The sequence below is a fragment of the Fulmarus glacialis genome, unplaced genomic scaffold (genome assembly GCF_000690835.1).
Source record: "Fulmarus glacialis isolate BGI_N327 unplaced genomic scaffold, ASM69083v1 scaffold6681, whole genome shotgun sequence".
NCBI lineage: Eukaryota > Metazoa > Chordata > Aves > Procellariiformes > Procellariidae > Fulmarus > Fulmarus glacialis.
In genome coordinates this window covers 2,329-14,944 of record NW_009190792.1, presented here as the reverse complement: position 1 = coordinate 14,944, position 12,616 = coordinate 2,329, and the positions used below count along the sequence as shown (strand labels likewise).

At 39.3% G+C, this 12,616-nt stretch overlaps 1 protein-coding gene across 1 annotated transcript in view; it reads right to left on the bottom strand.

The window, feature by feature from the left end:
* Positions 1 to 8,116, bottom strand: part of LOC104083061 (excitatory amino acid transporter 5-like) — a gene marked incomplete at its 5' end in the record, with an annotated part of 38,264 nt that extends 30,148 nt beyond the window's left edge. Inside the window, one exon of the mRNA XM_009586422.1 lies at positions 7,901 to 8,116. Within this exon, the coding sequence (XP_009584717.1) occupies positions 7,901 to 8,116 (216 nt within the window). The remainder of the gene's footprint in view (positions 1 to 7,900) is intronic.
* Between the last annotated feature and the right edge of the window lie 4,500 nt (positions 8,117 to 12,616).

The following is a 12,616-nucleotide window of genomic DNA, read 5'->3' as shown; positions in this document are numbered from 1 at the left end:
TCTACACACATGGATCTGTTATCAGGATCATAACGTGAGGCTGTCCCTCTGCTCAGAACAGGCACTGTATTTATCACCGACATATATTGAATTAAAGACACTGTCAGTAATTATGAAGTAATAATTCAAGCTGAGCTATTCATTGCTGTCACCACCTACAAATGCTGTTGTATTTATTCAATTAAGCGAGCTAAGCAAATAAAACTTCTAAATTTCCAACATTACTTTCAGATTGCTGACAAGATACGGGACAAAATAATACTGTGGGAAACTTAAAGTGATCTGGGATTCATTTCTCTAGCACAAGCAACATTGTCTCTAACCTCAGTGGCACAATTCAGCATTCCTGGCAAAAATAATTTCATATAATTCATATAATAATAGGGAATTAAATATAGTCAATAACAGTGAGTGAGGCTGGTGTGGAACATCGATAAATTTAGGACTAAGACAAGGATATGATTGTAAAATAGAAACTGAGACATATGGTTTCTGGTTACATAAAAAATTAAGAGCTAAGTACTGTCTGCCCTGAGGAAGAACATTTCCCAGAGCATCTTCTGCTTCAGGAATTCTGCCAGACAGAGCAGGAGCATTCAACACAGGCTAAAAGAGTGAATGTGCATGAAACTTCAGTATCAGCTCAGTGAACCTTCTACAGACCGTCAGCTATTGAGCCACAGCTGGCACAGCATGCCTGGCCTGCATTTGCTGTGATAGCAGCATATACGCACAACTGACCTACTAAACACCTTCTTTGACTACATCCTGCTCTGATGCACAGGCTGGTTCATTCTACTAGCAAATTCTGGAGTCCTTCCCTAATTCTGTATGGGATAAGATGATTCAGACATAAGCATGTATCGAGTTAGAAATGTGTATGTATGACTAAGGCACCGTGTGTTCTGCAATTTGGTAGCCATGGAATTTGAATAAAATCCTGAAGACTTACATCAAGTATAGACAGCACCTGGTCTAAGGAGCAGTTTTGAGGGTGCAGCTTCCCATTGCATGTAGGACTACTTAGCACCTTACCACTGCCAAAACTGGGAGGTCCTCTTTCCTTCTCCATTGTCTCCCAGCAATTAACCTAGCAATTAACAATATTCACTCATTTTTGCTCCCCTAGTTTTCTGCTGCTTTAGGAAGCTGAATTGTGTTAGGAAGCCATTTTTCAGCTCAGGCTGTGCCTTGGCACTCCCCCCAGGACGTGGGAGCCCTCTTGCTCTCTTCAGAAGGCTGCTGACTCTAAGAACTACAGTAGTGATACAAATATCAGCACTGTTAAACTGGTTTACTGCTCATGCCGTTAGCCGAATTGTCCACAGAACATGAGCCTACAGCTACTGGGATAGCCAGTTTGATGGCTGCTGGATAACTTCTATTAGAAATAATAGGCCAAATTCTGGTTGCAGTTATACTACTGAATATCTGAAATACTCATTCTAAGTCCTGACTACAATATCTGTTAACTCAAAGCATTCAGCTTTTGCAGATATTTTTAATAAGAAATTAGGCCAGCTGCTCTAGCACAAGAGCAGCCACAGGTACGGCAGATGTCGTTTCCTCGATTCAGAACACTCACTCCCTCTGGGGCACTCTGTGCTCTGCAGCAGCAATCTGGTTTTGCTCTCAGACTTTGATGTTATCAGTACCTAATTGCTGCCATACCAGACAGTCTTTGGCTGCAGTCTCCCACGCTGTGGAATTAATGCCACCAGACTGGGTTTTTGCTATATACGAGTAATATTTTATTGGCCTATATTTGCACTGAGCATAAAACGGCTTTGGACACACTGCTCTCAGATTTGAACTAGCATAGATGAGCTTGCAAGAACATTGTTTTAAGACTGGGTATTTGACAGTATTCTAATACTTCAGTGTTTGAGATCTTACCCTGTCACTCTATATAGCAAAGACATAGAGAGAGTAAAAATGGAGTCTGAGTAGCTTGACATGACAACTGTAAAGTTTCCAGGTTTTACAGCTGTACACAAGAATGAACAGCACTGTGGCTCCTATCTACTATAGGCTGAGGTCCTTCTCAGTGACATTATCTTAATCTCAAAAATTCGTTTGCTTTTGCTGTCCTCTGCATGATTTCATCATCAGCTGTGTAGACTCCTGACTACCATTACTGTACCACATGAGCCACAAATCCTGTCCTTAGTCATATGGGTATACATCTGAAATACCTTCCTGCTGGTGTCGATGGGCTCCATCAGGGTTTGCACTCCCGAAATCAAGTGCAAAATTTAATTCAGCAAGACTGAACAAATGACCTCAGGGCACACGGGAGGATGCATCTTGAACATCAGTAGTCACCTCCAGTGCCTCATCTCATTTCTCAGTATCAATCTTACTACCTCCCGCTAAAAGGACCAAAGAAGGCTTTTGCAGAATTAACGAGGCATTTAAATCCTCATTATTGTGATAAAAGTTACTAATAGAATGCAAAAAAATCATTGAAAAGACACTAATTGTCTTTTTGCAGATCAGAGCGGAACTCATATTGTGGAATCGTTTTGCCAAACACATGGACTTTTTATCTGTCCTGAGGGTGATACTGCTGCATGGCCTTTCAGTTCCAGTAAGGGATCTGGAGGGTGAACCTCTTTTCCCTGCTTCTTCTGAAAGAAAAGGTCCTGACACAGCCCCAACAGGGCTATGGCTTTCTGAGAAAATCATTCTTTGGAGTGGAAGCACAAGTACATCACATCTTTAGGAATCTTGAAAAGGCTGAATCATATCAAAGGTAGCATGACAGGATCAACGTATTTCCACTATGGTTCCAGCAAGGCAAAGTTATTTCATAAAAAGTAAACGTTTACATTGGAAGGTGTCCACGCCAATTGCCAGGAGGATGGACAATTTATTTCCCTTTAGGGTTGAAGCCAGCAGTTTTAACTCCTGGCCCCCATGCACCTCCCCCTCTGTGACTAAGGCCTCCTGACCAGAGAGCAGAAACTGCTTCGTAGTCCATCTCCCCAGTGTTGTTTTCATCATGGAATTATCTTTTTTCCATGTTGGTTTCCTTTTGTGCCAGATAGGAACCACACATTTAGGGGCTTCAGAGTCCTTTGTAAATACTTGAGGTTTGGGCTTCTGTGCAGCTTGAACTGCTTAAAAATTAACCAGAAGTGAACATCTGGTCACATACAGTGCAGAACAGCACTGGCACCAGGCTGGTTTTGTGACATAAAAGAAAACTGGTGATCTGAAATGAGTAAAAAATGGTAGTTTGCCATAGGGGACAGATAAATATTTCTACCATAGTACACAGTGGCTTTTGGCAGAAGATATGTAGGGCAAAGGTATTAAAAAAGTTCTTTCACAGTTTAAACCCTGGATCATTTAATGCAGTCTTAAATATCTTATTGTGTGTATATACAATTCAGTCTTTAGCTGTAAACTTTTTAAAGTGTGATTTTCAGTTCTGCACAGCCTGGACTTTTTCCAAACTACAGCCAATAACTGGGTTTCTCCTGCCTTATTTTCAAGAAACACCATTTCTATAAAATAGAATATAGCCCTTAGCTTGAAATGAGGGAAAGAAAATTATTTTAAAGAGTGCTCAGGATTCCCATGAAAACATAAATCCTCTACAGTGTTTATATCCTCTTCTAACTACTAATGGTATTAAAAAAAACCCCTGTCTTGGTTAAGCCAGATTGAGTTTCCTGGTACCTGCTATTAAATTGGATGCAATCCTGAATATTCAGTGGTAAAATGCTCTTATCCTTCCAGTAAATTTCAGAAATGTACAAATTTGTGTGTCATGGGTTAAGGCATTATTTGATCCTGACTGTATTCACTGAATTGTTTTATTTGGAGCTTTTGAACTGAATAAGCTTGCGATGTCAGACCAAAAATGTCTGTGAACGCTGCGCTTGCTGGTGCCCAGATTTGCACACACAGTCAGTCTTATATAAAACAGGAGGGTGAACCCCCAGTTTGGTGGGAGTTGTTTCCTCATGTGAATGTTTGCTTGTTCGTTTTTATCTCATCAGCCAAATTTTGTTTCTCTTGGTGACAAAAGCAAATAGCATGATTTAAGTTGCCTTAAGATTTACCCTTCTAAATCAAAGGTATTTTAATAACAGCAGCAGAATGTGGTGGAAATATTAATTGCTAATGTAAACATTGTGGTCCTGAGTCATATATCTTGTTTTACAAATGTTCATCCCCTATTATAGGCATTTTCTATTCTGCTTGTCAGGTGAATATATGTTGCAGAATTAAACAAACTTAATATTTTAAATTGAACACTATTCCTCTAAGTATGTCCCATTTTGTCCTTTTAAATAAAACACCCAAAGTCTGAATTATTTTTAAAAATTGATATCTTGCCTTTCTTAATTTCTTAACTCACAAAAGGCTACTAAAAATTCTCTCTTTTATTTTTTGGGACATAGTACAGAGTTAATTTCGATAATTCACACAAGAAAGAGAAGGTAAAGATGTGTGTTGATTCATTGCTATTACTTCCATTGAGGTTCCCCAAAAGACACATTCCTAGAACAAGACCCCTACTAGGTCTCGTACAAGCTGGGAATATTTCCTCTGGCACCACAGATTTTTCTGAACAATCCTCAGTGAGGTAATTTCTTTTCCATGTGTCTTGATTCTCTAGCTGTAAGAAAGGAAAATGGTCCTTGCCTACCTCACAGAAGTATTGCATATAATGAAAATAAATCCATTAAAATTCATAAAGCACCAGGTACTTCAGTGCATTAAAGAGAACAAGATGATACTTAGCCTGAGGATTTATAGTTTTAAATATGGAAGAAAATATACTTTCATGAGTGTTGCAGTGCTTGTACCAGAAACCTTGAATATAATTAAGGCAGATTTGTACATCTGTCTCAATGTAGTAATAAAGTGGCAGCTAAAGAGAGAAGCATCTTCAGAATAGCATTTCCTGCACAGCTTCAGACTCACAGCTGCCTTCTGAATTATGTGTCCTTAGCCTGGATCCTGGCACTGCCGATAGAGAGGGGCTAGTTATGGAAGGGGAGATTCCTGCACAGGAACAAAGGTGAACTATCTAGTTAAACGGGTATCTTCCACAGGCAGCAGAAGATGTACTTGGTTTAAAGCTGGATCAGAGTAATGCAAAAATTCAGACATTTAAGGCCAAAGCAGCACTAAAGATTTTAGGTATAAAGACTAAATAATGCAGAATAATAATGTAATTATTGATTAATGTTGCAGGTGTTTAGGATGACCATGCGGGTCTGCAGTAGTTCTTGGTTTCATTTATTGCTAAGTCAGTACATTCTTTAATTTCTGATTAAAACCACTTCTAAAAGCAAAAGCCTTACCCAAAAATTCCAGAAGTTAAATTTCTAGCAACATCCTCCCTGCCAAAAATTCCAGACCTGACAATGTCATATATAACATCACAAGAAATAATAATGTATTTAATAATTTCAAAGTGGCTTCAAATCTGAAATCAGTGAGGATGAATATGTGTATCACCATGCCAAGATTCATGCTTTTAAAATAAACCCCACAATTATGTCACATATATCATCTCTCCACTTGTACATTTAGCATTCTTCATTTGCAGAATACCAGATGTTTCCTGTGTAAACTTCTGTGCACATATGCAATTGATAAATTGAGAGGAAATTAATGAATTGAGAAGATAAGCCAATCTGGGCCTAAAAAGATTGTCTCCAGCTGTGAATGGAAGTGATTTATCATTGAGCTAAAGGATCAGCTTTTCTAGCTCAAACCAGCAGATACATCATTACATTTAATCCAGACTTCCACATAGATATTTAGGAGTTTTGCAATTGACTTCAGCAGAGCCAGGATTTCACCCATAGTGTTTGCCTAGGCTGAAAGCCCATTCCCCAAAGTTGTGTTATTCTTATTTATTTATTTAGCAAATGTGGTTATTTCTGTAGTGGAGAAATAAAAACCATCAGTTTGTGGACTCGGGGTAGAAATATTGCAGCTGTGACTGCTGCTTAGCCCAGCAAAAGGAGAGAGCTTTATTCTCTCTTTTTAAGCGTCGGTAGTGAGAGTGGCTCGTTGGCCAGTCATTGTTGACACCTGCCCAAACCAGTGAAGACTCTAAGGTTTTGCAGACTGGTTGGAAACAGGAATACCTGAAATATGCATGCAAACTATTATAATTTGCTCAGGTAAATGTTTGTAGGAAGTGAAATTATAGATTATATTTGCAAATGTTTAGATCAGGACATAGTATTTTATCTGCAATGAGGCTCAGCAGAATAAAGTGTTCTCAAACCTCACCACTAAACCTGTGGTGTACAGGGACTACCCAAATAGAGATGAAGAGATGAGATTGTAACTCAGATCTCAGGTTCCAGCCATACAAACGTTCAGTTGTTTTGTGCAAACATACTATAGAACTGCAGTTAAATTTTGCGTGCCCAAACTGAATTTAGATTTTGCATGCCCAAATTACTTTTCATCTGACTCATCTTCATGAACTAGCTTACTCTGGGTCTCAAAAAGCAACTGGGCTGGTGTGAAGAAGGGAATGGGAACCTATGGTGAGGGAGACCCTTTCCAGAGACAGCTGTAAGGTCAGTTTGGATGTAACACTGCACCATATGTCTCACTATGCCTTTACTTGTCTAAGACCGAGGCCTTAGAAACAGCTCAGCACGCCAGAAAGGGTTTCCAAACACTATCACTATGAAGATAATCATTAAGATTACACAGTGAAGTCACTGGGGAGATACAGATGCCATGAAGTGGGCATCTTCCCATTGCAGATGAAGATGGTGGTTTGTGGAAAGCTACAAAAGAAAGCTCAGCTGCTGCTCCATGACTAATATAATTTGGCCCATTCTCATTAAGACATTGATACAATAGAAAAACATGCAGGTTTCAGATGGCCTGGCTAAGTGCAACTTGGAGGAGAAAAAAGAGATCTTTATAAGTTTTTCATCCCAGTTCCTTCTGATTTGAGGTCCCAGTAACTCTAATTAAAGTATTCGGTGTGCTGATGCCCTGTCAGGGTCAGGAATTTTGGTTTTTGAAAGACAAACTGTGCAACATTTTTTATTTTTGTAAGTCAAACTCCAAAGAGAACTCTTTCTGTTTTAGATACAGACCGGGCCTAGACGCCCCTGCCCAATATGGTATGAGATCACCGGCTTGAGAAACTACCAAACAAAGGCAAAACTTGGTCTTTCTGCATAAGCAAAATAAATCTGAGGCACATACTATGTTCAGTCAGGAAACTAATCCCACTAGCACCTGAAATGTTGAGACAAAGAAGGATATTAAGGCAAGGCTATAAAAATGCCATCAGTGCTCTAATGCTGGTCTGAAAGAACAACCCTTCCTTCTGCCAAACAAAGTAAAACAAAAAAGGAAAAAGCCACGAAGCAGAACAAATAATGTGATAAAAATAAGGAATAAAAAGATCACAACAGTGGTCCTTCTAATTGTGTCGTTCATCTGAGAGTTGCTATGACCAGTTGTAACAGCACTTTTAAGAATTATTTCCTGAAAAATGTGGATTTCAACTCTTATATTTAAGGGTTTGCCCATTACAACTGTCTGCCCTTATTTAAATTAACATTACATTTTAATACTTTCTTGGCCTTAATAATAGATTTCATGATAAGCTCCCCAGGCTACATGTGATTCTGCAGCGGTGAAAAAAAACCTACCCCAGTGTTGTTAGTACTTCTGATACGTTTTGGTGGCCATTCATTTAAATTTTACTAGAAAGAGACAGTATAAACATCTGATAACTTGAAAATCATCTTCTGAAATTTTCTTGATTCTTTTTCTTGATATAAACAAAATGTTCATCCTTAGGTTCAGAACTTATCCTCAGGCCACAGTTTCTCAAGCAGTTAGGTACAAAATGTTACCTTCAGAAAGCAGAAAGAATGAATGTAGTTACCGGATTAAGTCAAGCAGTGCATCTGCAGAGCTCATGATGGGCTTTCCGCCCTCTTCAGTGCTCTCCTTCTGTGCCGCTCCACCAGGATGGATAATGGAGACCATAATTATTCCCACAATCACAGCCACAAATGTTGTCCACAGGTAGTAAGTGACGGTTATGATACCTAATCGACTGGAAGTCTTGGCATCCAGGGCTGCTAGCCCAGACATTAAGCTGTGGAAAGAAAACACAACACATATGGTATCTTTTGCATAACATTAATGCAACTGAAAACCTAATTTCCTAATTGCAGTTTACCAGCTTCTCTCAGGATTGCCTGCATATCAGTGTTTTTAGAAGCTTGCCAGTAACATTAAAGCTGTAGCCTCTGTGTCTAAAGGGATGTTTCCCAATTGCCATGTGAGATCCTGGTTACTTGAAGGAACTTGCAAGCTCAGGCTGCACACATGGGGACTGAATCCTATCGACTGTTCCCTGAAGCTCGACGGATAGTTTTACATAACCTACACATGTGACGGCTCAGTTCACAGGAGCAATGGCAATAATCAGTCATACAAACTTAGGTATGAAACTCTACACATAATTTTACAGAATCATAGAATAATTCAGGTCGGAAGGGACCTCTGAAGGAAATCTGGTCAAGCCCCTTACCCCTTGCTGTGTAAGCCAGACCACGACTTCAAAATGAAAAACACTAAAGGGCTATTTTGTTATGTAGTCCATTTTTTACTTAAAAGAATAAATTTTTTTCTTACTAAACCAACACAAAACACAATATATTTTTGCTTTACCAGGGGGCACATTGGGGAGTGGACTGTGCCTCCAGTTGAAGTGGAGACAATGTATGGCGTGCAGAGGAAACTCTTTCATGGGCAGGTGTGGCTGCACAATGGTGAGCAAAGAAAACACTATGGTCGCTTCACCCTTTTCTTTCTCCTTTAGCTCCCTGCCCATCACTGCCAGAGGATGTCCAGTAGTCATCCTCTTGCTTGTATAGCTTGCCTCTGGCAAATGTTATACAACTCTCTGCCAAGTGCTTTAGCTCCCACTGACCCTCTTTTATAGGCAAATTAGACAGGGCACTGTTTCGTCCCTGAACTTGCTCCAGGCTGCTCTGACATAGACTCTGACACTGTTTCCAAGTGACCCAAGGCTGAGATTTGAGTTTCCAGTGACACCAGAGTTGCCTGGGGCTTCTGGCTTGTATCAGAAATAGTGTGGCCAGCAGGGCTAGGGAAGTGATCGTCCCCCTGTACTTGTCATTGGTGAGGCCACACCTCAAATCCTGTGCTCAGTTTTGGGCCCCTCACTACAAGAAAGACATTGAAGTGCTGGAGCATGTCCAAAGAAGGGCAACAAAGCTTGTTTGGAACAGGCTGCCCAGGGAAGTGGTGGAGTCACCATCCCTGGAGGTATTTAAAAGACATGTAGATGTGGTGCTTAGGGACGTGGTTTAGTGGTGGACTTAGCAGTGTTAGGTTAACGGTTGGACTTGGTGATCTTAAAGGTCCTTTGCAACCTAAATAATTCTATGATTCTAGGAATAATTCTCTGTAAACTCTTCAAAGCATACATCTCAGGAAAACTGCAGGTGAAATAAAATACCACATTTACTATTTGGTGTGCCCCACTGCCTAGCTTTCTCATCAAAACAGAACCATTTATCGGGCCTTTTCTCATAAATAGTAATTTACTAAGCTGCACCTCCTTGAATGAGATCTCCTTGACCTCACTTTGCTGGGGGAGGTTGTCTAGAGCCAATGCTAAAGTGCAGCTTAACCTTTATAGTAGATTTAATGAAATCAAATGGGTGGGATTTAGTGCCCAGGTTCCCGCTATCCACCAGATTAATTAAGAAAATGTATTGCTTTTCTGCATTGCCAATCTCTCATCTAGCATGGGTTTTGTTAACACTATAGGAGCAAGGGGAAACATTGGTTGCACTGTAATACGGATCATTTAGAAAATGAGCATCTCGATAACTCTCACTCTTGTAACCATTGTTCTTCCCTCTCTTTTAGCATTGTATTTGATAAAAATTCCACCTTTCTGCATGTCTGTAAAGCACTGTACAAACACAGCACTACATATTAAGAAAACAATAGCAGCAATGATACTTAGTTCCTTGACATTTCTCTTGGATGGGTCCATACGGAAGAGTAAATACTCTAAAACATTTTTTTGATAAAACAGTTGAGTTAAATATATTTAGCTCAAATTAATGTGTTAGTTTTCTGTAAAACAATCTCTGTGTTGTTACTAGATTTCTAGGACTGAACTCTTCTTGCAGGCTGAGGTTTCACAGGCCATTGAGCCAGTTCAACAGCTTTGATGCCCAAAGGAGACGCCTATATTATACCAGACTTCAGCACTGTTCCACCCCCACCCTAACCTTCCCAGAAAAAAAAGGAAAAATTAGTATCATCAGGTTGATTTTTAACTAGATGGATGTTTTTCATGGTAATACTTTTCAGTGTTCTTTATAGATACATTATGCAGGGAAACAGACACCAGTGGAATGAAGGCCTGACCCTTGACCAGCAGATATGTAACTTGTAGGTAGGACACCGTGCAGAGTGATTACTTGGAGAGGGTACTACGGAGGAGACACAGTACACTTCCTGGTACTGCCCTGAAGTCACTGTCAATGTGGCAAAGCCACGCTGTTTCTGTTGTCCTTGATGCCGCTGTGTTGTGTTTGTTCTACGGAACAACAGGGAGATGAAACTGCACATAGCCCTTGAACTATCTTGATTGTTCACCTGGGAAGTATGTCCAGAAGTACTTAGGGACAACAATCCTAATTAAAAACGTCCAGTGGTTCCTGTGCCTTTGAGGGTGCTACCTCAGCCTCAAGACGTTGGGCCATTAGGATGCGGGGAGATGTTGTGCAGCTAGAATCTCATCATACATTGGCTCTTAGGTGACAAATCCTGAGGGGGCTAATAATGAGATTGCTCTGTCTTGGGGATATTCATTAACAAGATCATCATCTGTAATGAGATTATCCAGTCACCAGATAAAGTCATGCTCAGTTCATGCTGTGATGAGAAAGTCCTCAAAAGTAATTAACTATGGAGGTGCAACAGTGGTCATGTCATTTTAAGCACTTGCTCAGAATCTTTTTCAGAAAGAAATGCCTGTAACTAGTATGAGACCGTAATCACTCATTAACTATTTTTCATTTGGCTTCATACGTTTGATGTCAGAGGGAACAGGACAGAAGACATAAAGATCAAGAGACACTGATTATCACAGTTGTTGTATGAAGTAATATACAGTTACATCACAGGAGTTCCTCACCATTGATCTCTAGAGCTCTTAACATTCACATAATGTAGCCAAAGAATGACAAGAAAAAGTACTTTTCTTATTTCTTAGGGAATAAGGAAGTCAGGAGGAATACACTTCCAGATGGTTTAACTTAAGATCACTGTATCATGTTCAGATTTTCCCTTTAAATCTAATTTTTATCAGACACTCTTGGCTACATAAAACTTTCCCCAACAGTTTCCCAAGCTTCTTCTGAGACTGAACAAAGATGTTCCCATGCCATCCACTACTAGACTCTCATGAAACACAACGGAATGAAAAACCGTGTACCTTTAATTCTTGTCAAGCCTCAGAATCTGGTTAGGCTTGGAATAACAGGACAGATATTTGATTCATAGATTAAAATCATTTGACTTACTATGTAGCTGAGTAGCTTCCACATGTATGTTTCATGCGTAGCTTCCATAACATGTTTTAATGATTGCCAAATGGACAAAGCAGGATTAAGACAATGAAAAACAATCTGCAGCTTTTCTGAATAATTACAGTACATGCCACTCATTTAATCAGGCTGGCGAAAAATTTTCCACAAAAGTGTAATTTCATGGTCAGAGACCATTTCTTAGTTTGTATAGAAAAAAAATTATGTCAAGCCTAAGGCTTCCAAAATACATTAATGAGTTTTGGATGAGATATTAAATCTTGTAGTGCAGGATTTAAGTGAAATCTCTGTTTACTATGATTTAAGAGGTTTCTTGCACCTTGCTTTGAAACATCTGGTGCTGGATATAATAACAGACACCATAATAAACTAAGTAGCCCCATGACCTCTTTATCTCCTGCATAGATTGTTCCAATTACATGTAAAAATGATCTTCCTGTGGCTTTTCTTTCTGCTGTCTACAGTAGTCTGCTTCATTTTTTTTATTCTATCTATCTTGTTTATCCAACAAATCTTGGATGAAATTGTGTATTATCAGAGACTACACATGATTCAAAGAATAGCCTCCAAAATTGTTGTATCTGCTGTGTATCTGTGCAAATATCTGTCCTATGGTCCTTATATATCTGTGGCTTTCAAGCCTTTTCAAAGTTGTGTTTTGATAATCTGAAGATCTCTACACAATGCAAATCTGATGCTCCACAATATTTTCAGGTTTACAATCTGTCCCAGGTTTAAATTTTTATTCTTAATAAGTAAAATATATTTGGCTTTTTTATTGGGACTTAGGTAATTCTAAACCTACTCTGATTTGTTTTCTGGAAAATAAGTTGTTCTGATGCAGCCAAATCTGTCTTGTCTCTTCTCTGAACTATCTAGCTACATTTTTATTGGAGAAAGTCAGAAAGCCAGTAAACCAAATAGCAGCATTTTGATCAAAAGCTGGATATGGCCAATAATTCAAAAAAGTTTATTTACTTACAGATTTTTAAGACAAT